The sequence below is a fragment of the Natrix helvetica genome (genome assembly GCF_964273705.1).
Source record: "Natrix helvetica genome assembly, chromosome: 6".
Taxonomy (NCBI): domain Eukaryota; kingdom Metazoa; phylum Chordata; class Lepidosauria; order Squamata; family Natricidae; genus Natrix; species Natrix helvetica.
In genome coordinates, this window is record NC_138553.1 from 32,470,473 (window position 1) to 32,497,694 (window position 27,222).

Consider the following 27,222-nt stretch of genomic DNA (forward strand, 5'->3'; position numbering starts at 1 on the left):
TCCTGAAGAGCAAGCTGTTATGGACCACTCTTCTATGAAAAATCCTACAACCATTTCTGTGGTAAATGCAACTGAGTCAGAATGTACATCCCAAAATGGTAAGTGCTGCTACATATTGTTGTACATACAGTATATAAAATCAATGGTCGTAGTCTCTCAGTTAATAATGGCATACTATGAACTGCATGTTCCATGAAACTGTATTCTGGCTGAATATTGTTTTATTATCTCAGAGCACCGGCTGTGCAGAAATATAAAGTCAGATCCATGAGTTATCTGTGTCTTTGTTTTGTTTTTCATATTACAAGTAATTCTTGACTTACGACAACAATTGAGCCCAAAATTATGGTCATAAATTGAGGGCTACCTATATAGAAAAGGACAGACAATATAAGAATATAGCATTCTAAAGTGGTTTAAAAATATAAGCATTAAATGAATAGCATGTATAAAATAGCATTCACCAACTTTCTGCCCTCCAGATAAGTTGAACTACTCTAGAATTTCAGTAAATGTAGGAAGTCTATTGAAATCCATATGCAGACCAAACAAAACAGTTAATCACATTGCAGCAAATCAATGATTTAATCACATCAGGCTGGTTCTTTATCTCATCTGATACTTTTATACTACTTGATATCATTTCAATTGAAGTGACAGTACTGTCACATAGTGCTGTACTGTTAAGTGACAATAGCTGCTTCTAAGAGATCTTTAGGAGCAGAATAGATATTTCTTCAATTGTCTGTGAGCACAGTAAGTGATTGGTTCACCTGTGAGAGCCTGAGCTTAGTGAAGGAAGGGTCATAATACATCTGTGAACATTTGCTCTCCTTCCAAATTAGACAGTGTAGCACAGATAGTAGAATCTGCCTGATATAAAACAGTTGGTCCATCTAACTCAGTCTTGTCTATAGGAGGCTTTCTTCTACTCGTTCTTTTCCTCATATATTTCAGGCTTTTCAAATAATATGGAGAGCATTAGCTAGGAGTGTCAGAAACGGTATCTGGTGGAACCTAGTTGAAGAAAATTGTGCTGACTGGTAATTGTTTTTCAACATCACAGTCTCCAGGTGATCTCTTTTCCATTGTAGATAGGAATTCCAACAGCTGGATCTGAAAGCTGTTACATTCTGACATGCACTCTACTTAATATTCAGTTTCCCCCAAAATAAGACCTCTCTGGATAATAAGCCCAATCAGGCTTTTGAGCACATGTACTAAAATAAGCCCTCCCCCGAAAATAAGCCCTCCCCAAAAATATTGCAACACGACAGCAACCATGAGGTGACTACATTCACCACCTCCTGCACCTAAAAAATAATAAGACCTCCCCGAAAATAAGGCCAAATGCTTGTTTCAGGGGTCAAAAGAAAATAAGATCCTGTGTTATTTTCAGGAAAAATGGTAGTCGAATACAGTTTCCCTATAGTTTAGCTCTCCAATGCACATAATATCCACAATCCTGACTCCAAATTAGATCCATCTCCATTCTGAACTCTTGTTCTCCAAATATTAAATAAGAAAATAATGAATTCAGTGAAGATGGTTCATTCCAGCTGATTGGGAAATTATTGTGCAGACTTTTGGTCCAGTTATACAGATTCCTAGTCTTTCCTTTAGCACCCAGAATATTTTCTTTTTTAAGAAATCTTGCCTATGGGCATCAGATATCATATGTGAGATTTTCAAATACATATGTTAACATATTTACCATAAAGTCATGCCTGCTCATGAAATTCACACATATATAAATTTCACATGAAGTAATATATACTATATGTGTTTGTAGAGTTACTCCTGGATCACAGTGTTTCCCATTGCAAATAGGTATCTGCATATTGTCAAAGTAAGTATAGATGCCGGATATGGAAATTGTTAGATACTTGGTCTAACTTCAGGGGTTTCCACCAAGGTCCTCTGTTCCGGTGGGAACAGAGGTTTAATCCTATTGGTCGAAGGATCTGACAGCTCACTATAAAAGGTCTGCTGTCAGACTCAACCTTCACTGGATTGTTCTCACTTGTTGTACTTAATAAAGAGCTGTTGCTACCATTAAACCTGTGTGTACCTATCCATTACCCAATCTAACACTGGCAATGAAGGTGGGATTGGAAGGCAACTAGGCAAACTGAAAGAGCATAGCAATCCAGCAAGTACATCCGGAGCTCAGCGCGGCTTCGAGCAGCCATTTTTGAGCGACAAACTCAAAACACCCTCTGAACACAAAATGGCCATGCACACCCCACCAACTCCATATGACCCAGTCACCGAGCACTGGAACTCATACATGCTATGGTTTGACTGCTTCCTTGAGGCAAACGGCCTCATGGGCCTTTCTGAAGAAGAACATGTTCCTCAGATACTGTGGCTGGGAAGTGTTCGAGATGGCGAAAGACCTCTCTGAGCTGACACCACTACAATCAGTCGCCTGGTCCGTGCTTCAGCAGACGCTGAGGACCTACTATGCGCCCAAGCTGTCCAAGCACGTTTGCCGGCATGAGTTTAACATCAGAAACCAGAAGGAGGACGAGTCAATTAATGAGTACATTGTGGCATTACGCAAGGCCGCAGCATACTGCAAATTCCGAGACCTGGACGAGCTGATTCTGGGCCGCATAATTTGCGGCATGCGGGACATTAACCTGCAGAGGAGGTTACTCACTAAATTAACCTCACTCTGCAGATCGCACTGGATGAGGCCAGGGCGTCCGAATCAGCCATCAAATCTACTGAGACTCTGTAGCGCCAAAACGCTCCACAAGACACGCGAAAGAGTACATGCATATATCACGAGGCTGCAGAGCCCGAGAGCTCAGAAAGTGAGGAAGATGACAGCTGCCGCATGCGCAGTAGCCGTGCCCAGCCGGCGTGCAAATTCAAACCATGTCTCCCACCTTGTGCTAGTTGTGGAGACCATGCCAGATCGGCTTGCCATTTCCGTGACACAACCTGCCAGCGCTGCAAGCGAAAGGGGCACATCGCCAAGGTGTGCCAGAGCGAATTCCCTGCCACTGCCTGGCAGCCTAGAAGCGCACCAAACCGCCAATAGAGGCCCAACCAAGGGGCCTGGCAGAAGCCACCATGGCGCTCAAAGGGCGACAATAGAGTCACCTACCACACGTCAACCAGCCAAGTCTGCACCAGGCGGCACAAAAAGCTGAAGGTCACAGTCCTCATTGAGGACTCTCCATGTGAGATGGAGATCGACACCGGGTCATCACTGACCATCATGCCATGGTCTACCTTAAACTATTCCTAGCCTAAAGAAGCAGCACCTTCGCACCCCTGACATCCGCCTAAGCGATTACCAGGGAAACCGGGTCCCCATCGTGGGCCAAGGCACCTTCCAGGTAAAGTTCAAGCAGTTCAGCAGAAAACTCCCAGTGACAGGGGTCAACGGCAACCTGCAGAGCCTCCTAGGGATAGATTGGTTCCAAGCCCTGGGCCTAGAGATGACAGGTATCAAGGCCTTGAAAGACGATGGTGCTGAAGCCATCTTTAAGGTGTTCGAGGACGTCTTTGGCACCGGTCTGGGTAAGTATGTGGGGACTCCAATTTCCTTTAGTTTGGACCCCAACATAGCCCCAATAAGGCTAAAACCCAGGAGAGTACCTTTTGCTCTCCGCCCAAAATTGACAGGGAAATTGACAAGCTCATAGGCCAGGGAATCCTAGAGCTGGTCGATCACACATGCTGGGAGACCCCTATAGTGACACCTGCCAAATCCAACGGGTCTATCCGCATCTGCGTGGACTACAAGTGCACAATAAATAAAGCACTACAACAAAGCGCCTACCCTGTACCCATTGTACAGCATCTCCTTCATTCATTAGGCCCCAGAAAAATTTTCGCTAAATTGGACATGGCATAGGCACACCAACAATTGCCTGTAGATGGCGCTATGGCAGAGGCCCAACCCATTGTGAAGCACAGGGGTGCATTCAAATGTCACCACCTGCAATTCGGAGTTACTATCACCCCTGGACTGTCCCAAAGCGTCATGGAATGGCTTTTGCAGGAGATTCCAGGTATCATCCCCTATTTCGACGACATCTTGGTATCGGCTGCAAATGAGGCGCAACTTTTAAAACATGTACAAACAGTTTTGGCTTGAATTAGAGACAAAGGCCTCCCTCAAAAAAGAGAAATGCCAAATTAATGTGTCAAGGGTTGAATTCTTAGGGTACCTAATCGATGGTTCTAGGATTCACCCAACCACACAAAAAATCAAAGCAATTCAGGACGCCCCCACACCTAGCAATCAAACCGATCTGCAGGCGTTCCTCAGGCGCCTTAATTTCTACAGCATCTTTCTTAAACAGAAAGCCACCATTGCTGAGCCCTTACACAGTCTCCTGGCTAAGAACGCAAAGTGGTCCTGGGGCAAAGCCGAGGCTGCTGCATTTGCTGCGGTAAAACGACTCCTGTTGGCGGACTCCTTCCTGGTACAATACAGCCAGACCCTGCTGTTGGTGCTGACCTGCGACACTTCCCCGTTCAGTCGGCGCCTTCCTCAGCCACCGCATGCCCAATGGAACCGAAGCCCCTATTGCATTTTACTCCAGGACCTTGTCTGCCGCAGAGCGGAACTACAGCCAGCTGGACCGTGAGGCTTTGGCTGCAGTGGCTGGAGTAAAGAGGTTCCATGAGTATCTATATGGCCAGAACTTCGAACTGGTTACGGACCACAAGCCGTTGTTAGGCTTACTGGCTGGGGACCAACCTACCCCAGTGTCATTATCACCCCGCATGACCAGATGGACCATCTTCCTAGCTGCCTAATCCTACCATCTAATCCACCGACCAGGCTCCACTTTGGGGCACGCTGACTCTCTTAGCCGCTGCCCGCTGCCTGAATTTCTCACTGACCCTACGCCCGAGACACCAGTCCTCCTCATTGACTGCCTTGGAACTGGGCCTGTCTTGTCCAGTGACGTTGCCCATCACTTTGCAAAGGACTCCACCATCAAACAAATTTTGAATTGGGTGTGGATTGGGTGGCCCAAGGGGCCTGTTGGGGCTGATTTTAAAATGTATTTTGCCAAATGCAATGAGTTATCAGTTGTAAATGGCTGTTTACTGTGGGGGGACTGAGTTGTTGTTCCACCCAAACTGTGCGTTGCAGTATTAGAGGCTTTACACATAGGGCATCCTGGAATTGTCAGGATGAAGTCTTTGTATAGGAGTTACGTGTGGTGGGCTAACATGGACAGGGAATCAAAGAATGGGTGGATACCTGCACACCGTGCTAGGAGTCCAGACCAGTTCCCCCAGAGGCACCTGCTAAGGAGTGGGAGCAACCTCAAGCACCATGGTCTAGGGTGCACATTGACTTTGCTGGCCCAGTTCACGGCCAGACATTTCTTGTAGTTGTGGACGCCTACTCGAAATGGTTAGAGGTAGTCCTGATGACCTCCACTACGGCAGAAGCGGTCATCGAGGTGCTACGGAGACTTTTCTCCACGCATGGCCTGCCTGACGTCTTGGTCTCTGACAATGGGCCCCAATTTACAGCCATGCAATTTGAGACCTTCCTAGCAGCTCAGGGAATCAGCCATGCCCTGGTTGCGCCATTCCATCCGGCCTCCAATGGTCAGATGGAGAGAATGGTGAGATCTGCAAAAGAGGCCCTCTCTAGGATGGGCCCGGGAGATTGGCAAACCCGGGTTGACCACTATTTGCTAATTCAGCACATCACACCCAGTGCCACTACAGGGAGAAGCCCCTCTGAACTTCTCATGGGTCGCGGGCTAAGGTCCCACTTAGACCAGCTACATCCCAATTATTCTGCCTCATTGCCCCCAGACTGCACAAGCAAGATTCTGACATTTAGCATAGGGGATTCAGTATACACCCATAATTACGCCAGGGGAACTCTATGGATTCCTGCCACAGTGATAGGCATCACCGGCCCTCTCTCTTACCTCCTAGAGCTCGAGGACGGTAGGAATTGGAGAAGGCATATTAACCAACTCTGTGGCCGCCTCTCCAACTCCACTCTTAGACAACCAGAGGTAACTCCTGCACGAGTTAGCCAAAGCCCTACCCAAACGGAGCAAACACTCACTCCTTCCATGGCCAACTCAAGCCCGAGGGTACTGGGAAACTTATCTGGTTATGTTGCAGGCCCGCAACGAGCTCTGAGCGAACTAGCTCTAGAAGCTCCAGCCGCAGCCTGTGAAAGATTCCAGGAGCTTCCACTAAGAGGAGCTGTGAAGCAAACAGGTCCATCCGACCTGTCCAAGGAAACCCCTCCTACTGAACTGCGCAGGTCAGGCAGAGCTACCCAAAAGCCCGCCTACCTGGGTGACTACATAACAAGTAGGATTGTTCCATCCAAGAGGGGAGGGTGTTAGATACTTGCTCTAACTTCAGGGGTTTCCACCAAGGTCCTCTGTTCCGGCAGGAACAGAGGTTTAATCCTATTGGTCGAAGGATCTGACAGCTCGCTATAAAAGGTCTGCTGTCAAACTCAACCTTCACTGGATTGTTCTCACTTGTTGTACTTAATAAAGAGCTGTTGTTACCTTTAAGCCTGTGTGTGCCTATCCATTACCCAATCTAACAGAAATGTTTTTTTCTAAGGCATTTATACTTACCATGACAACTGTGCAAATTCACATACATGATGTAGATGCCTACAAACACAGGGAGACACACCAGTGTGCATTACTCAGATTGACACAGCAGCAGATTTCTCCCTGCCTGCATCATTGTTGACATGTAAAATCATTGCTGACATATACCATGTCTTGCCATACAGTACCTTATTCCCTGTTGTTGTTGCCAGCATCTTGTGACAATGAGTGGATGCAAAGCAAGTGCCAAGATGAAAATCCCTGAATACGTAGATGTGGAATCTATTTCCTCTTTTCCTTATGTGTGAATGCTATGACTGATGAAGGGGTTAATGATCCTCGTACATTAACTAGTGTCTGCCTCTAGAGATGCTCGGCAAACAAAGCCATATGAATGCTGCCTGGGAACAGAGAGAAGGAAGGAGGGTGTTGAGACCAGGCAGAGAAGGAAACATTTATATATGTGATGGGGAGGGGACATGTTCCAGGCTACTGCTATCCCTCATATCCCAGCAGCACCTCCCTTCAGAAGCCAGTGCACAATTTAATGCACATCAATCCAATCAAGGTCTCCCAGATGCTTGAATGATAATGCTCTGGATCCTGGGAAGAGAGGGAGGCAGAGTGTGGGGGAGATTTTGCAGCGATGTTTAATATTCAGATCACGTGATCGTGGTAACAGCAGCAGCAGCAGCATCTTTTGCTTATCTGAAATATCCATTGGAGAAGGAAAAAAAGAGGGCTACGGGCACTTACGGAAAAAACAAAGACGACCAGAATCTCATAGGTGCCTGTGGGGCAGGAAAAAGTCAGGAGAAACCCCACCCGAAGGTTCACAGCCAGAGACAAAGAAAGATTCATGTTCAAAGGTAGGTGGTTCCTGCAGCGGTTTGCACGCTCTTTCTGGATCTGGCTGAGCTCAGAAATGCAGGAAGGGATGCTGGGCTCTTGCATGCACTCTCAGCTCAACCATGCTTTTGGGTTTGGAATGGAGACTGACCACGGCTTTAATTCAAGGCTCCCCGGGGAAGCCTGCCAAAAGGAGACGCTTCATTTCTTGTTCATCTTTTCCATCTGGTATCAAGAGGGAAGCAGGAGCAGCCGCCTGCTGCTGCTGAGCATCAGAACACTGAGGCTTTTGTGAAGGAGGGCATTCATCCCAGCTGGCCCAGGGGTGTGAGTACCAGTTTGCAGCTGCAGCTAACATTTGAACCCACATAAGAATCCTCAGGGACCGAGCCTGGAACAGGGATGGAGGGATGGGGATGGGGAACCTTCAGCATGGCAAAATGTTTTGGTCTATGGCTGAGCGGTGGGTCATTGTGGATGACAGACTGGTGTGACCTAGAAGGCTGGGCAGTGGAAACGACTCTGGATCAGAAGAAAGGGGGGAAAAGGGGTGTGATGGGATTGGAACAGAACGTCCATACATTAGCAGAGGAGAAAGAATGGGAGGGATAATAGATGAGCAAATACAAAGAACTGTCAGACTAAGGCAGTTTTTTCAAAACTAAAGCCGTCCAAGTCAGTTAGACTAACACTCCGTACCCTCCCCATTCATTATGGTTCTTCTGGCTAGGAATGATGGAAGTTGTAGCACTGTATATCTGGAGAAAACACCAGGTTAGGGAAACTGAAGAAATATGATTAGTATCAATAAGCAGTTGCAGTTATTTTATGGTAATTTAAAATATGATGGGGGGAAAAGCATGCTTTTAATTTACACCATCATGGGCAAATACTGTCTTTCACAGAAGCACAGTAAACCATCACACACTAATCAGCAAGCTGATCCTAGTCAGTGCTCTGACCTCATTCAGTATCTAGCATGGATGGATTTTTCCCATTTACACTGAAATAAAAAGACTTGAACCAATCTTCTTGCAGTATATAAAAATGTATTCACAGAACTATGGCACACACAAGTCTTTTCTTACATTTCAACATAGCTTCAATATAGTATGAAAAAGGATAGGAGACTAACTGTTGGCAGAATCAGCTCCAGTTTCAAAAGATCGAACAGGATAAGGCAGAGACAGCCATCTGTTATAGATATCTGTGGGAGTGAAGCCCACTGTGTTTCAGAGGACTTACTTTTGCAATGGCATGAATAAGACTGTGCGGTGATTTCTTTAATCATTTAAAAATAGAAGTCAATATTCAGATCTCCCGAGAAGCCATGTGAAGGAATTACTCGCAATAGATAAGATTCTGCAAAGGTCAGGATCCCATTTATTTATTTATTTTGAAATTCCAATACCTTTGAAACTCCAGTCCTGAGCATTTGGGAAGTAATGGAGTCTTGGTTTCATCCATTTCTCTTATAAAAAATGAGTTTGTGTCCTACTTGAGAAGGGTTTCTTGCGCTGGACTGTTTTAGATTAGACTTTCTGTTAATAAAAGTGGCTTACCCTGGTGTGAGTACTTTCTTCCCTCTGACATGAAGTATCCAGTTAGAAGACAAAGGAGAGATTGGAAGATGGAAGTGGGAAAGAGGAGAAAGAGAAAGCAACTTCATAATATGCTTTGATTGGTAGCAGTGGCGGAGTAAGGCTCACTGGTGCCCTAAGCACTGAGAAATCTTGGTGCCCGTCCTTTGTACATACTGTACAAATCTTCATTTGTTTTTCTTTCTTTCTCAACTTTGTGGTGCCCCCTTTGAGCCTGGTGCCCCAGGCACATGCTTAGTCTGCTTAATGGTTAACACACCACTGATTGGTAGTAGTGGGAGCAGTTGGAAGCACTTTTGGAAAACTTGTGACTCTTTAATTGCCTATGATAGTTTTTAAAGATTGACAATTAGAAAATCATAAGAGAATAATCTAAGTATCAAAAGCTTGCTGCCTAGGATATGTTCAATTTCTTTTTGAGTTCCTATATGTGAAGATTACTACACACTTCAAGAAAAATAGCATATTGTCTATGCTCTATCTTCTGGAGCTACTCAGGCAAAAGCTAAGTGGAGAGAAGAATGCTTTTCATGTATGTGTGAGATGGTAGATGTTATAGATAGATGGTAGGTAGGTCAGTAGGGAGGGAGGGAGAGAGAGAGATGATAGATAGATAGATAGATAGATAGATAGATAGATAGATAGATAGATAGATAGATGATAGATAGATAGATAGATGATAGATAGATAGATAGATAGATAGATAGATAGATAGATAGATAGATAGATAGATAGATAGATAGATAGATGTAGGTAGGTAGGTAGGTAGGTAGGTAGGTAGACAGACAGACAGACAGACAGACAGACAGACAGACAGACAGACAGACAGACGGAGACTTATTTAAGTTTGGCAACAACTCTACGTACCCTGCCACTGTGTGACTTCCAAGGGTTTGGAGAAACTGAACTGAATAAATATTTTGTTCTGAAGACAAATATGTAAATGTATTATGCCTATGCAAGACAAGCATATGACATGGTGTACTTCCAAGAACTAAGCTGTGATGACAGGGGGAGAAAGCAAGCAAGACAGCGCCATGACTATCAGTATGGTTAACTGGAGCTGCCATCAATTTTTTGATCCTGCCCCATCACTCCCTACCCTATGGGTACTCTTGGTGTTCTTGTTAAAAAATGATGAAAAAAAGTTATCTAGTAACACACAAATTACTGTATATCACAAACTGAGATTGAGAAATGATTTTAAAAATTGCCAGTTCTGTTTGGCTTGCTCAATTAGGCTCCCACATCTGCAGATTCTTTTCTATAGAAAAGTAAAGTCTGACATAAGTCTTAAACAACATTACCTGTTTATTGAAGCAGGGCTGGAGATTCAGTGGAAACAGCAGTTGAAAATAATAGGAAAAAGAATTATTCAGAGGAGGAATATTCCTGTCAATGAATGATAAACTAAGCTTAGATAATGTTTTGGATCTTTTTCAGTCTCTCAGATACATTGGCCTGCAAGTCGCATAACTCCAAGCAAGTAATAATAAATTGGGAAATAGCATGGCCATTTTAATCCAAGCAATCCAAGGGAATCAAGTACAGATATCTGATCAATCCAAAGAACTATGTTTAGTAGAATAGTAGTAGTAGCAGTAGTAGCAGTAGTAGTGGTGGTGGTGGTGGTGGTGGTGGTGGTGGTGGTGGTGGAACATGGTGGCTCATGTGGTTAAGACACTGGTCTGATGATTGGCAGGTTTGTGTTTGAGACCCCGTTACTGACGTATGGCAGTTTGAGCTCCAGTCATTCATTCCAGTTCCTGCCAACCCAGCAGTTCAAAAGCAGGTAACTACAAGTAGATGGATGAATACCACTTCAGTGGGCAACTTAATGGGGACATGAAAAGAGCCCCCACAGTGAAGTCAAATTCAATAGGTGAACTGAACAGCGCCATTTGAACTGGCAGTTAATGTACAGCAGAAAAAAAGACAGGTGGAAGTTGCCTTTCTGATGACCTGGTTCAGGCAGAGGGCAATGTTAATACAATACAATACAATACAATACAATGCAATGCAATGCAATGCAATGCAATGCAATGCAATGCAATGCAATGCAATGCAATGCAATGCAATGCAATGCAATACAATACAATACAATACAATAGTAGAGTTGGAAGGAACCTTGGAGGTCTTCTAGTCCAACCCCCTGCCTAGGCAGGAAACCCTATACCGTTCCAGACAAATGGCTATCCAACATCTTCTTAAAGACTTCCAGTGTTGGGGCATTCACAACTTCTGGAGGCAAGCTATTCCACTGATTAATTGTTCTAACTGTCAGGAAATTTCCCCTCAGTTCTAAGTTGCTTCTCTCCTTGATTAGTTTCCACCCATTGCTTCTTGTTCTACCCTCAGGTGCCTTGGAGAATAGTTTGACTCCCTCTTCTTTGTGGCAACCCCTGAGATATTGGAACAATGCTATCATGTCTCCCCTAGTCCTTCTTTCTCTTAAGCTAAACATACCCAGTTCCTGCAACCGTTCTTCATATGTTTTAGTCTCCAGTCCCCTAATCATCTTTGTTGCTCTTCTCTGCACTCTTTCTAGAGTCTCCACATCTTTTTTTACATTGTGGCGACCAGAACTGAATGCAGTATTCCAAGTGTGGCCTTACCAAGGCATTATAAAGTGGTATTAACACATGTCATGTGTTCCTGCAAAATATCCCTACTCAAGACAGGGCAAACTGGTGAGGAATATCAACCCCAGGAACCAGGGCTTATTATATTCAACCTGCTTCTGTCACATAATTTAATTTTTATTTTCCTTTCATTTGTAGGTTCAGCAGATACCAAGCCTGAAGCAGTTATGTCTGAACTGGTACCAGAGCCACGGCCAAAGCCCGTAGTACCAATGAAACCTGTCAGTATGAATTCCAACCTACTGGGTTACATTGGGATTGACACTATCATAGAGCAAATGCGGAAGAAGACCATGAAAACCGGATTTGACTTCAACATCATGGTTGTAGGTAGGAAAGATTGGTACACAGGCTTGGGGTAGGAGAGACTTCATCTGGGTACTCTCTTTGAGGTTGCCTTTCCCTCAAGCACGACTATTTCCTTGAGGTTCTACTTCTGCTCCCAATTGCTGCCCTACCAAACAGATATCTCATCCTAAACAGTTCTTTCTTTTGACCTAGCATTGCCTCTTATGGCAGTCAGTAACCAAGCTTAAACCAGCCTCTGCCTGGATAAATCTCCTCAAACAAGTTGACGCTATGGCTGCTTCCACATGACAGTTTAATCACAGATCCTGATTGATACTCCCTTGCTTCCCCCCTACCCTAGGTACTCATGCCAGAAAAGCAAACAACTTTTACTTTGGGGAGGGGTTTAAAGATAATGTGGCTCTTATCCAGGGGTGGGCTTCAAAAACTTTAGCAACAGGTTCTCTGCCCAGTTGCTGGGTGGGCATGGCCATGGGGGCGTGGCCTAGTTGTCCTCCTGCACCATGGCGGAGGGGGGCGTTTTTGCCCTCCCCGGGCTCCAGAGGCTTTCCTTGAGCCTCCAGGGGGGCAAAAATGTCCCCCCCTGGGCTCCGGAGGCCTTCCAGAACTTCCGGGAGGGCCGTTTTTCACCTGAGCCTCTGTGCGGGCCCTGTACTTACCTGGCATCCCAAATGGGCCATGTGGAGACTCTGGGGAGGGGAGGGGTGGGTGGGGTGGGTAGGGCCAACTAGCGGAGGGGTTTGCGGGTTCTCCAAACTGGGCAGTTTCTAAGCTAGAGGTTTTCCAGAACCCCTGTGAACCGGCTGCAGCCCACCCCTGCTTTTATCTGAGCTGCCTCCATTTATTCCTTCTTGTGCTTGACATTTTCTCATCCAGCACAAGATGAGTTCAGTTTTACTGTTCTTCCTGACATTTATGCAAGAAGAAGAACATGGCAGAACGTTTGTCAACTTCACCTGATTAAAGGAAATTGTAAAAAAAAAAACAACCCACTGTTTCATACCACTCCAGCCTTTGGGTCCATTCATTAAGCAGTCCAACATTTTACCTGTCCATCAATGAAAATCCTTTCAGACTAGGGGGCAGCCTTGCAGCCAGGCTAACACGGACATGGGTATCAGTGAGCAGGAAAAAGGTCGTCCCATCGAAATGCACAGTAGCCAACTGGAGCAGAAGTATTTGCCTACAGCAGGGGTGTCCAAACTTGGGAACTTTTAAGACTTGTGGACTTGTGGACTTCAACTCCCAGAATTCCCCAGCCAGCATGGCTGGCTGGGGAATTCTGGGAGTTGAAGTCCACAAGTCTTAAAGTTCCCAAGTTTGGACACCCCTGGCCTACAGTGAAATGTTGTCCTACAGATGGACAGTTCAAATCCACTTGTAGAGGCGTAAAGAAAACACAGTTTTTGTGGTACAGTTACCTTCACAGTGGACTTGAACTGCTTGGACAAATTTACCTGCTTCTGTCATCAAGAAAAAGCGGTGGGGGAGGGATGGGGAAGCATGCTCACATCAGGCAAGGAGGATGTGCAAATGAGCTTTACAGCTCTCAAACTCCATAGCCAGGCATGGGCAACAGCAGCTCTGATTCCAACATGACAGGAAGGTACCAAGTTGGGAAAAGCTGCCAGTGTTTGTTTATTGTGTTTTAAATCTACCCAATGGTCCTTTTTCACTAGCAGTTTACCATTCAGAGTTTCCTGCGACAGTTAAACAGAGGTCCTGCCATACAACAGGCTGTCTGGATTATGCACCCTTTTGCGTTCTTAGGGTTGATAATCAAGTTATTGTTTTCATGTATTTCAGACAGGTAGTTGGTCAAAATCTGACTAATGGTTAAAATATCCAGTTGGCCAGTAACTTAAGTGAGGAGTGTAACAGAGGAGGGTTTCAATTTTTTTTACTACCGATTCTGTGGGCGTGGCTAGGTGGGTCACTCACGCCCACACCCACTCAGTCGCATGCCCATCCCACCTAGCCACGCCCACAGAACCGGTGAACATTTCTGTTTTGCTAGCTGGGAGGCTGGCAAAGAAGCCTTGCTTTTCCCGCCATTGTGGTTCTCGGAGGAAAGAGGCAGGGATGCCGGCCCAGGACTCACTTTCCTTACCGCTCGCCACCACTGCCCATGCCGGATGGAGCATTGGAAGCCATGCCAGTCTCAGACACCTGCCCGCTCTCCCGCTGCTTTCCCACCCGCTTGGCCACTGCCTCCCATTTCGCCCTGCGCCCCCCCCCAACCCGGGCCCCACCTGGTCAGCTGGTAATAAACAAAAAAAATAATGCAGTAGCAATTTATACTAGCCAAATACTAATTTTGTATTGTTTGTATGTCATTTCCTCTAGGCCAAAGTGGACTTGGAAAATCAACACTTGTAAACACCCTGTTCAAATCCCAAGTAAGCAGGAAGTCTTCAGGCTGGAACCGTGAGGAGAAGATTCCCAAGACTGTGGAGATCAAGGCTATTGGGCATGGTAAAAGCCAGTCCTTCCTTGTAGGCAAATAATCTGTGGCTTATTGTGCCGGGCTTTTAAGCCGTTTCTTTATTGTCTACAAAAGGAATTAGGGTCAGAGCAGCAGGGCTTTCAAAAGAAGGGACTGAAATAGAACTCTTTGCCTTTTCTTTATCCAGTAACTTGGGCTCTGTCTCCCAGGAGAATGACACGAAGTTGAAAGAATTTGTTATGCTATCCCAGTTCTAGAGGGTGAGGCGCTCAGCTAATTTTTTTTAAATGATTATTTCTGTATTTCAAAAAAATATATAGAATAGTTGTAACAATAGATCAGGGGTGTCCAAACTTGGGAACTTTAAGACTTGTGGACTTCAACTCCCAGAATTCCCCAGCCAGCCATGCTGGCTGGGGAATTCTGGGAGTTGAAGTCCACAAGTCTTAAAGTTCCCAAGTTTGGACACCCCTGCAATAGATGAAGGGCCAGTTACAGGGCAAATGCCAGGCTAAATAGATTCAAAATTGGCTGGTAATCTGAGAGACAAAACAGTAGTTTTCCTGGGGTAGATATGCAATGACAGAATTTTAAAATGTGAAAAGCAGCCCACCTACTTGACAAAAGGAGACCTTACTGCACTCACTTTCCTTGCTCAATTACCTATGACATGAAACTCTAAGTAAAACAACCATACTTCCTGTGTTATTGGCATAAAGGAAATATAATAATGTAAGGGACAGAGACACTGTGATACTGGCCTCCCCTCTTTGCTCCCATTTCTTAAGTAACACAGATGAGTATATTACATTTGATTCCATTCTGTAGTCACAGGTTTGAATGTGTATGGCTGCTTCTGTAAAGAGTATATGCAGTATATGCAAAACTTTACCATCTTAAAATATATTCTATATCTGCCTTTTGTGCTCTATTATCATCACTAAATTTTCTGTTATTCTATACAAAATGTTGTATGTCAGTTACTGACACACCATTGTTTCATTTGTGCAAGTGCCTACACTATACATTAATCACAATGGTGTAATTATTATATACTAGGAAACCTCGACGGCAAGCATGCCAGTGGTGGCACAGAGAGCCCTCTTTGTGGGCACGTGCACCGTTGTCAGCTGCTCTTCTGGTTTCTGGCGCGCGCATGCATGCCAGCCAGCTGATCTTCCTGCATGCCGGAGCCCTGGAAACCCAAAGACCAGCTGACCAGTGTACATGCACACACCAACCACCTGGTCTTCGGGTTTCCGGCATATGTGAAGATCAGCTGGCTGGCGCGCATGTGCATGCCGGAAACCAGAAGATCAGGTGGCTGGCACTGGCATGCACACCGGCCAGCTGGTCTTCAGGTTTCTGGGGCTCCAGCACACACAATCAATACAATACAATACAATACAATACAATACAATACAATACAATACAATACAATACAATACAATACAATACAATAGCAGAGTTGGAAGGGATCTTGGAGGTCTTCTAATCCAACCCCCTGCCTAGGCAGGAAACCCTATACCGTTTCAGACAAATGGCTATCCAACATCTTCTTAAAGACTTCCAGTGTTGGGGCATTCACAACTTCTGGAGGCAAGCTGGTCTTCAAGTTTCCAGCTCTCTAGCAGGCGTTCTGGTTTGGGCACTCAGTGCCGAAAAGGTTCTCCACCACTGGTCCAGGCCATAATGGAAAATTAGGCCAGGTTTATAGAAGCTTTGGAAGCGCTAATATATCTGAAAGACCTCATTTATACATCTCTGAAAAGTTGGTCCAGTCTAGTATACCATCCCTGTTACTTATTCCACCCACCCTTGCAGGACATATTCGGGAACATACAGTATTATTCAAGCATAATCCTACCTGAATATATCAAAAAACTGAAATTGGTCCCTCAATATTATCTTGGAAATCAACTGATTGTTATTGTGTGTGTATGTATGGGAGGGTTTGCCTAGCTGCATACAATTTTATACATACTATGGTTGTGAATAAATAGACTGTCCGTATGTAGATAAATAAAAGTGAGAGGGAGGGAGGGAGAGAGAGGGAGAGAGATAGATTTTAAAAATGAGTAACAGCAACATTCCCCCCCTCCCCCAGTTATTGAAGAATGTGGTGTCAAAATGAAGCTGACGGTTATTGACACTCCTGGATTTGGTGACCAGATCAACAATGAAAATTGGTATGTATTTTCATTTTTCACTGATTTTCTGTTTCAATCCAACTTTCTTTTCCTCCTTATCTAAGTAGAGAAGTGGGTAGGCTTTAAATATAGTAGAATTCTCACTTGCAAATTTTGATTAGTAGGCACAGACAGACACAAATATTTTCAGAAATAGCATATAGAAATATAGTATCTGCCTTGTACTCCAAATTACTCCAAACTATAGTCTTGATGATATGATGACATTTACTAAACAAATGCCAATAGGAAAGTTTTAACACAGATAGTCCTTGACCTATGAGTGTTCATTTAACAATGGTTCAAAGATATGATGCTTTCCGAAAAAGTGATTTACCACCTATCCTCAAAGTTACAACTGTTGCACCCAGTGGTGGGATTCAAATAATTTAATAACCAGTTCTCTGCTCTAATGACCAGCTGGGTAGGTGGGGCTCGGTGGTCATGTGATGGTGGGCGTGGCCAATTCAATGTCACTCACGTCGATAGGCGCTTTGCCTTAGCTATTACAATTAACCGGAGAAGCCGTTTCTGTAAGCAGGGCAATAAAGATTAGGCTAGAAACAACACCAGAATGTTTCCTTCCTGCCTTCCTTACAGGATTAACCCTGTAAAGTGGAAAAAAACAAAATGAGATTTCTTCCAGCAGCCGGTTCTCTGAACTGCTTAGAAAGTTAACAACCTGTTTTCCCGAATAGGTGCAAACTGGCTGAATCCCACCACTGGTTGCACCTCCCCTGCAGTCACATGATTACAATTCAGGCACTTGGCAACCAGCTGGCATTTACAGTGGTTGTGGCATCTTGTGGACACAATCATGATTTGCAACCTTCCCAGCTGACTAAATGGAGGAGCCAGATTTGCTTAATGACCCTGTTTTATTTAAGAACCACAGTAAAATGGACATAAAATCAAGTCCAGTCCCAATTGTGGTTGTAAGTCAAGGACTATCTGTAATTTCATACTGGTAAACTATTTTTAACAACTGATTTACTGATTACAGTAGGTTAATTTGTGGTTGCACTAGTGGAATTATAAATCCCTTCAGTGTGGATTACTATGGTGCCAATATAAAGAGCAGTTGGGAAACTGTTATATTTTAAAGTTGAAGTGACTTAGAGACTATTAGTATTTTTGAGGAAAAGTTCTACCAAATAAGCATCATTATGCTTACTGCATTGCTAAATGATCAATTGGACATGCTGCATAAAGGACCCTAGTTCAATATGAAAAACGTGTGTTACTCCAGAGCCTCAAGCTATTAAAGCAATTTTGAATTTCCATTTTAACATACATGAAAATATCACAAATAATTTCAGAGAACATACGGAAAACAAATTTAGCATTAGTACATTTTAGCCCTTTTAGCAATTTCAAATAGATATTTATTCCATGACCTATAAAATTATCCAACTACTTTTCATGCTACATTATTTGTTTTGTTTTGTTGCTCATAAAGCATGATCTACTATATTCTGTTCCATACATGATATATAAAGTACCTCAGTAATTTGTTATAATTGGGCAAATCTGGTGACACATTACAAAATACAGAGATTCTAAAATCTAAATCTGAAATCATATTATCCCAATTTCATTTTGTAATATTAATTAAATCAGAATGTCAGATTATTAGGCTATAAAATGGACCTTGCCAAAATCGTTTTGGTCTTATAAAATTGCCTGTGGTTTGTTTCCTCTCCAAAACCTATTAGCGCCCGTCAGAATATGAAATGAAAGATTGTCTATCTGCTTCTTCTCTTCTGCTTGCTTAGCTGGGAGCCCATTGAAAAATACATCAATGAGCAATATGAGAAATTCCTGAAGGAAGAGGTGAATATTGCCAGAAAGAAACGAATCCCAGATACAAGAGTCCACTGTTGCCTCTACTTTATCTCTCCCACAGGCCACTCGTATGTATTTCTCCTAGTTCTGGGGCTGGTCCATAAGATGAGGAGGGGGGAAACTGTCACTGATAGGTTTTATTAATGGAGAAAAAAAATACTCTCTTGGGACTGACAGGATGCAAGAATAAATTACCCCTGTAACATTCACAGCCAGCTAAGTCTTCTAGGTCAGCAAAATCTAGGTAATATTTCTTCCAAAGGTCAAAAAAAGAAAGAAGTAACCTTCAGTCGAAGTAAAATCCATGCTTGAGATATGTTGCATCTCTATACTTAATTATGCATATGAAGAGCTAGAAGAGCTATTCCTATTCATTATAATTATAATGTGCAATTTTCCAGGACAGAATATTTTTTAAGGCTGGTTCATATATGAACATTTCAAAATTCAAGTGTACTGTAGGCAAACACAGTGTTTCTAGATATTTAATATGTATAAATGTATTAATATGTGTGATCACACAGATGAAATTATTTTACCAGCTCTATCTGTAGTCTTTAGTAACTGCTATCAGTTACGATTGCCAACAAGAATTGTACTTGGCAAAACAGGCACTTACGTAATCATATTTAGCACTTTACCTCAAGGTGCCTGAGGTTTTCTCTTGCTTATTTTCAATTCCTTGAAGCTTTTATGCTTAGAATTTATTTATTTTTCTTTCTCTGCCAATCATAGTGTGTTCTTGATGCCCATAAATTAATAAGAAATGGTCTGAAGTCATAGATAAGCTACCCTGTTTCCCCTAAAATAAGACTTCCCTGGATAATAAGACCAATTGGGCTTTTGAGCACATGCGCTAAAATAAGCCCTCCCCAAAAATATTTAAATACAGCAGCAGCCATGGGGTGACCACGCTTACCGCCTCCTGCACTTAAAAAATAATAAGTCCACCCTGAAAATAAGGCCAAGCGCTTATTTTGGGGTCAAAAGAAAATAAGACTCTGTCTTATTTTGGGGTAAACATGGTAGTTTCCTATATCTTATCCCCCACCTTCCAAACTGGAACTGAATAAATTAGAGGAATTACTTTTATTAATTATTATTAAATTATTAAGATGCCTTTCTTCATAATTGTCTAATCATCTTTTTTCCTGCAGTTTGCGACCTTTGGATATGGAATTTATGAAACATTTGAGCAAAATGGTAAATATTATTCCAGTTATTGCCAAGGCAGACACCATGACTCTGGAAGAAAAGATTGAGTTCAAACAGAGGGTGAGTCTCCCTTGGGAAAGCACCTAGCAAACCACACAATCCAGATATTTTTCTGGATTGGGTTAGAAATGCTATATGATTAACTTTTCGGTCTGAATTTTTTTTTTTAACCAGGTCCGTAAGGAACTAGAAGTCAATGGAATTGAATTTTATCCCCAGAAAGAGTTTGATGAAGACCTTGAAGACAAAGCAGAGAATGACAAAATCAGGGTGCGACATTTATAATCCCAGTTGACCTTTTTTTAGTAGGTTCTAAGGTTTTAACCTTACATAAGGGGTTTTTGTAGTTTTTGAGAAGATATAAACTTTAGATTTTTATAAACTATTATTTCTACTAGAGATTAAAATTAGATCATAAGTAGCTTTTAGAGACTGAATCCAAAGTTGGAATGTAAGGATTTTTTATCCTTACATATATTTGAAATGCATGCATTTAGTGAGGGAGTATAATTTTTTAAAATACATTTTTACAAACTTATTTAATTATTGTTAGTTTAGACATATTTATGTGCTGCCGTTTTATTTCTTAAGATGCTTAAAGGAATCATTAGTATTCAAATGTATCTTCCATTATACATTGCAGGTACTATGTATAGATATACTGTACAGAGAGAGAAACTAGCAATGACAGTTCGTATACACATATTATTCTATAAAGCAGTGGTGGGTTGCAGGCGGTACGCCCCTGTATGGGCATACCAGAGCCTGCCCGAAGCACCAGGTACCGTTCCGGTACGGTACTCCGGAGGGCCCACCCATCCGCCTGCACTTCTTACCTGTCTTTAAACCCTTCTGCGCTTCCACGCATACGTATGGTGCGTACAGCGCCTGTGCAACGCTCCGCCGAGCAGCTGGAGTGTTGTGGAGGCTTGTGGAGGCGTTGCTGGATGGTAAGATGCATGTGTGTGCCGCACGCATTCATGTGGAGGGCGCTGGGCCCCGTCGCCACCGTATCGGTGGCAACGGGATCTGGAACCCACCACTGCTATAAAGATACATGTGATACAAAGATGAAATGGAAAGAGCCAAATCTCGACTTAGTCATGAAAGCCAGCTGGGTGATTTTGGGCCAGTCACTCTCTCTCTTGGCCCAAGACACCTCACAGGGTTGTTCTTGTTAGGAAAATAGGAGGGTGGATATGTTATTTGTAAAAATAATAAAGGTGGGATACAAACAAACAAACAAACAAATAATAAAATCATCCTTCGTTATACTGGAAAGAAGCAACTTAATTTCTATGTGTATTTTCAGCAGGAAAGTATGCCATTTGCTGTGGTGGGCAGTGACAAAGAGTATCAAGTGAATGGGAAAAGAGTCTTAGGGAGAAAAACACCTTGGGGAGTCATTGAAGGTACATGCATGATTATTCTGTAATTTCTTATTTAGATGCCACTATAATGCAAAAACGAATGGTAGCAGCCAGTCTGAAAATGGTACCAGTTGCATTTTTTTTGTGAAGATTTTTCACAAAAAATCAATGACCTACAACATGTACATTATCTTCCACAACTTATTAAACCGCATTCATTAGATAGTCATGATTTGGATGAATACATTGACGGATGCTTACCTGAAATACTGAATCATGAAATAGGAAAATACAGCAGTATTTTTCAAGGGTGAATTTTCTGTAAAAAATGGGGGGGAGGGGGAGTAAGCAGGAAAAAGATCAGTTTTTAATTTTAAATATACAAGGAAAATCTCAGTTAATGAATAAAAGCTTGATATTAACTTTTAAATGTTTTAAGCACTAGGAAGGATAATAGATGATAAATTCTAACACTCGGGAAGCTTTTAAAAATGTGACTCTTTGAGTCTGAATTAGGACACAAAAAGAGGACTGGTACCTGAATAGATTACTTTTTTATTTGGATGATATATGACACCATGATTTACTAGAGAACTAATGTTGATTGTAATTTCTGATATGTTAACTTTTTAGGCTGAGTGAATTTTTACTTTGCGTTCACATGTTACGGTTTATAAATCTTTTAAAACCATGTAACTGAATTGACATAAAATAATTGTTAATAAATAAGAGTTGTTAAAAGAACGAGTGAGAAAAGAATGTGGTAAGAGGCAAGTGAGCGCAAATTTCTCCTCATAAATCTCTGCTCCTCTTGCTTTCACTTGCTTTCTGGATATTTTTGGAGCCTTTTGCACAGCAGTCCATATTATTCAGGTGGTTCCCCCAATCATCAGAAAACGTTTTTTATAAACCTGGGGGCATAAGCCTCTATACACAGAAGTTCTTAGGAAATGCATTTTTCCCCTAGTCTAGGAAGGGGTATTTTTGTTTTAGATCCAATCCTGACAGGCATGAAAGACCAGGTCACTTGAGAAGATTCAAGTAAGCTGATATATTGCTAAAAACCTATGCATAAGAATCTTATCAAATAACAGTCAGCACCTGGTTAGAGTTAGGTAAAAATCAAAAGCACTGGGGGAGGGGGGAGGTTGAATTTAGTTTGCTTGTGGCTATGTAATAATTCTAGTTTGAAAAGATTCCTTAACTCTACCCCCAGGTTCTGCCATTCCTTCTAAGGAATTCTTGTGAAATGTTTTATGGAATCCACTACCATTCAGATAATGTGAAAGACCTAAGAATGGCAAGATATCCTCTTACATTAGTGCTGCTTCAGGCAAGGATTGGCCTTCAAGATTTCCATTTAGTTTTTGTGATTCTATTACTGTATTCTTATCTAAATTATGATAATTGTAATTTCCTTTATTTACAGTGGAAAATCTCAACCATTGTGAATTTGCTCTACTACGAGATTTTGTCATTAGGTGAGAATGACTTTTAAATGTATTGCCTATTCAACTGGAATAATTTACTGAAATAAACAGAAAAAATTAAATAAGCTATTGCCATACTATAGCATTAGTAATTTCAAATAGTTAAAATGACCTATCATACTTCAGAGGCTATATTTCCAACAAAGAACTTTCTAATCTCCTCCCAGGTTGCATAAAATGGGAACAAATGAAGTAAGAAAAAGGAGAGGTGTAAATATTCCTTTTTTCTCAGTTGCTCCCTATTGTTTAGTTAGGCTGGCTAGATTTTTCATGAGTACAGTATAGGACAAATAATTTAGAACAAATAAAATACTTCTTCAAATAATAGACACTTAAGAAATGTTCTGCCACAAGATGTGATAATGTCACAGTTGTGGTTACAGTTCTAAAAAGGGTTACAGAAATTTATCAATCATGACAATCCTGAAAGATGAACATGCAGGAAAATAGTCTTTTAAACAAGGTAAATATAAAAGCTAATATTGTTGGATAATTTTGACCATTTGCCATATTAAATAAATAACTGAATAGGAACGTATGTGCTCTTGTATTTCTGTGTTGTAACAGGATACACTTTTTGTCTTCTTTCACCTTTTTTTCACTTGTTCTTCAGGACCCACCTTCAAGACCTAAAAGAAGTCACTCACAACATCCACTATGAAACTTACAGGGCGAAACGACTGAATGACAATGGAGGACTCCCCCCAGTGACCGTAGAGACAGAAGAAAATCATGAAAGCAATTTGTGAATGATCAATATTGTTATCTGTTCTTTCAGAAGCATATTAACTATTTCTTTCATTCTATCTTTTTATTTGAATTCAGGCCTCTCTTACAAGCATATGGAATATCCTTCATGAGTGCATGGGGGAAAGAACATGGATATGGGTTTCCCACTTTCCCTATATGTCCTTATCTTGTTATGGTTGGTTGCACAATCAGTCAGATGTTTAGACTGGATTTGGCATTTTTGTCCATCATTATTATTTTTATTAATTTTGTACACGAAATTCTAGTCTTCCATTGTTTTCCAGTACTCAGTTGTGCATCCTGATTGTGGGAAATGTAAAAAAATCCTGGACGTGACGCAAACTGTGAGAGCATCTGAAGGTCCTCCAAGGGTTGGTAGGAAATGAGATCAATTTGCTGTAAGCAGTGTACTGAAAACATACTTTGGATGCAAGCTTTCCAGGTCTGGATACTTTACATTGTGGTTGATGGTTTGTGTTATAAATTCACTTCTCAATGTGGAAATGTTAAAGTTAGACTGAGGCTGGGATATTACAGGCACTTCTGTAATAGTAAGTGTAATGAAATCAGTGGGAGGAATTAGTTGCGAAGTAAATGTGTTTAGTTAGAATTAATAAGCAAGTGTAGATAACAATGTCAGGGTTTTTACCTATTTCTTTCTCATTATCATAGGAGGCAAACTATTATAGATAAATAAAAGCTAATCTGGAAATATTGTTTTCTTAGGACAGGGGAAATAACATTTTAACGGTACCACAATATTCCTTAAATCACCATTATTGATTCATACACACATACTGTCCATTCCCCAAAATCTGGCACGTGGTATTGTCAGACCTTCCCCTAATGAAGTTTTGACATTCAAGTAATGGAACAATTCCTCTAGGTGTCTGAGGCAGCTGGAAAGGAAACAATGCAACATTTCCAAGTGTGCCTTTTTGCCCTCTAACCCACAGGCTATGGGGAAAATGCTGTAGCTGTTCCATACTAAGACAGGAGGATATTTAAGGCACATCCTTCTTTCATCCTAAAATGTGGCATTCTAATTCTGACTCGGAGCCTTGTAAGTTTGCCTAGAGGCAGTCAGCTTTCATTTAACTGCAAATTGTACTGCTGATTTCCAAATACGGAATTTGGCCAAAGTAATCTAATCCTTAGAATTTCTACTTTGTTCTCTTTTTTTAAGCAAAAGCGGGTAACTAGATTATATGTTCAAACGCTGTGAACTGCACAGAAAACAGAAGTGACTTGTGAGGATCAGAATTTCACTGCCACATACAGAGCCCATACAGGTTTGCTGTTTCATGCTGTTTCCCAAAATATCATGATTATAAACCATTGTAACCCCACTTTTTTTTGGGGGGGGGGAATAGACCTCTTTCATTTTTAAATATGCCTATCAAAGTCAAATGTTCCTTCTATGGAGTTCTCCATAGTGGACAATTAGCTAACAAAAACATTAAACAATACAGAAAACAAAAGAAGCTGCTTTCAGCTGAATCTTATGACTGTCCCATCCAGTTCTGTATGATTTGTCTTATTTGACAGTGGCTTCCTAGGTGTTGAAGCAGCAATTCTTCCCATCCAATCCTGAAGAAGACAAGGATTGAACCCAGAATTCTTTACATGAAGAGTGTCTGTTCTGTTATGGAGTTATGGCCTTTCCCTATCATAAAATATATCACAGAAATATTAAAAATGGAATAAAATTTGTAGCTGGTGTTATATAATTTATTGCTTAATTCAAACAATTCTTAATCACCAAACACTAAATTAAGAATCAAAGTTTAATCAGTAAAACTAACATTCCATGCATTAAAAATCTCCCTAGGGAGGATATTTTATTGAATTGGGGCCACAATAGCAGAAATCCACTGAAAATTATTCTTGAATAAACAAATGATTAAAATCTGATCAAGAATGGGGCAGAAGAGGTCATCACAATACAGAAAAGTTGTCTGTAAATTCATCCATAAAATGTTTTCAGTCCTTCCAAGTAGATTTTTGGTTATAGCAACCTGGAAAAATTAACTGCCACATATTGAGTTCTACAAAATACAATATACAGGATTTTTTTTTGCAGTATGCATAACTATGCTGTATATAATAACTACTTAAATTAACAAACTTAATCAAAGAATAAGTCTTTTGATTATTTGTTTCTAGCTTGGATAAATGTCAAGTCTCCTCTGAGTTAAGAGTAATGTACTTTACTTTTTTTAAAAATAGTATAGAAATGGTTTGTCAATGCCTTCTTTTCAGATATTTTTTGATTTCATAGTCTGGTTTAGTCCAATGGAATTTAATCCTCTTCCATTAAGTCAAAAAAGAAAAAAAAAGTGTATTTGGAATCCTTCAAGATTCCAAGCCTTAGCAGACGTAGTTGTTTGGACTCTCCATAAAACCTTGTGAGACCATACTAATTGTTTGTAAGAAAATGTTTGTTATAACTTTGGATTTATTTCAATAGCCATTCTAGACTGTAACATAGTTTGTGATGTTGCAGTTTGTGGGATCCTAACCTATTATTGCTTATTACTTACAGTTACTCAAACTGGCTTAATATGAAATATTAACCCAAATAATATTTGAAGCAATCACTCAAACATAAAAATGAGGTGTGTGTGTGTGAGGGGAGGGGCTGGGAGGGAGAGAGGGAAAGAGAGAGGGAGAGAGGGAGGGAGGGAGGGAGGGAGGGAGGGAGGGAGGGAGGGAGGGAGAGAGAGAGAGAGAGAGAGAGAGAGAGAGAGAGAGAGAGAGAGAGAGAGAGAGAATTGAATCCTCGCTACATTTTTGGTAAATCTGTTGAGTGCTGCTTTATACCACAATATATTACACATAGGAAACTTGGCTAGTCCCAAAAAGCTAAGCAGACTATGACCCTGTTGATATTTAATATATAATTACATAAATTAATATTTGGATGGGAAACTTACTGAAATTCCCAAGGATGTCCTTTTTTCCTGGATACCCTGGAAGAAGGCAAAGGCAAACGACTTCTGAATTATTGCCTAGAAAATAACTTGGATGTGTCCGTGTAATCATCAGCAGTGGAGACTGAAGGATTAAATTGATTAATACTTTTATTATATACTAGGAAGACTCCTAACTCCTTCTAGTTCTGACAAATAGTTAAAGTAGACAATTTTTCTATTTCACATTGCCATAATACTATGAATTTATATGAATTTGCATAAATGATACTCTTCGTAAGATTTGTTTTATAACAAAGGCCTAGTCAGTGAAACACATTTGCATGAGAAGGAGGCAGGCCTTTCATTCATTTCTGTGCAGAATTACTTGCTTCTTTAGCTTAGTTTAACCATTGAAAGGCTAGTTTGCTTGTAGGTTATGAATATTCCGAATTAAATGTAGCTTAAGTCTTAGCTGAAATGAATATGATTGTCTGATCCTGAGCAGGTTTTTGTGAAAGGGTGATTTTCAACCTTTCCATAACATTGCAAGATATAATTGCATGATGTTCTGAAAACTATGGTCAAAGCCATGACAAATTAATGACTGCAAGAGAAAAAATGTTTTACTATAGTTATTCAGAAAATAATTTTATGAGAAGGATTGTCTTAGTATAGTATCCTTTGTCAAATATAAAAAGAGATAATAGAGCAATTGCATAGATATTTATTCAGAAGTAAGTCCCACTTTAGTTCAATATATTTAAGTGTGAACACTAATATATTCTAATATAATTGTGGAAATATAAAGCTATGTTATTGGAATGATACAGACTCAGAAACTTGATGTTCAATGGAAGAGGTTATCAGAGAAATCTATAGTATTGTGCTGATTCTCCTAGGCATAAAATGAGAATGACCACACAAAGCATAACATCCCTGGGCATATTGCTTCTTTATCTGCTCTTTTTTAGAATTCTTGGGCATAAGAAACCTAATTGAAGAAATTCTATTGCCCTTTAA

At 41.4% G+C, this 27,222-nt stretch overlaps 1 protein-coding gene across 4 annotated transcripts; it reads left to right on the top strand.

The window, feature by feature from the left end:
• Positions 1-35: 35 nt before the first annotated feature.
• On the top strand, positions 36-25,896 carry SEPTIN3 (septin 3). 4 transcript variants are annotated; one of them, XM_081957408.1, is made up of 10 exons: positions 36-98; positions 11,812-12,003; positions 14,329-14,457; positions 16,536-16,617; positions 18,393-18,530; positions 19,620-19,737; positions 19,852-19,947; positions 20,990-21,089; positions 22,477-22,528; positions 23,151-25,896. In XM_081957408.1, the coding sequence occupies exons 2-10, from the start codon at positions 11,841-11,843 to the stop codon at positions 23,284-23,286; spliced, it is 1,014 nt and encodes a 337-aa protein (XP_081813534.1). In that variant the 5' UTR covers positions 36-98; positions 11,812-11,840; the 3' UTR covers positions 23,287-25,896. The 4 variants fall into 4 exon arrangements, with proteins under 4 accessions (XP_081813534.1, XP_081813531.1, XP_081813532.1 ...); XM_081957405.1 differs by lacking the exon at positions 36-98 and adding an exon at positions 7,140-7,450; XM_081957406.1 differs by lacking the exon at positions 36-98 and adding an exon at positions 7,140-7,450 and having other exon boundaries at positions 20,993-21,089.
• Positions 25,897-27,222: the final 1,326 nt, after the last annotated feature.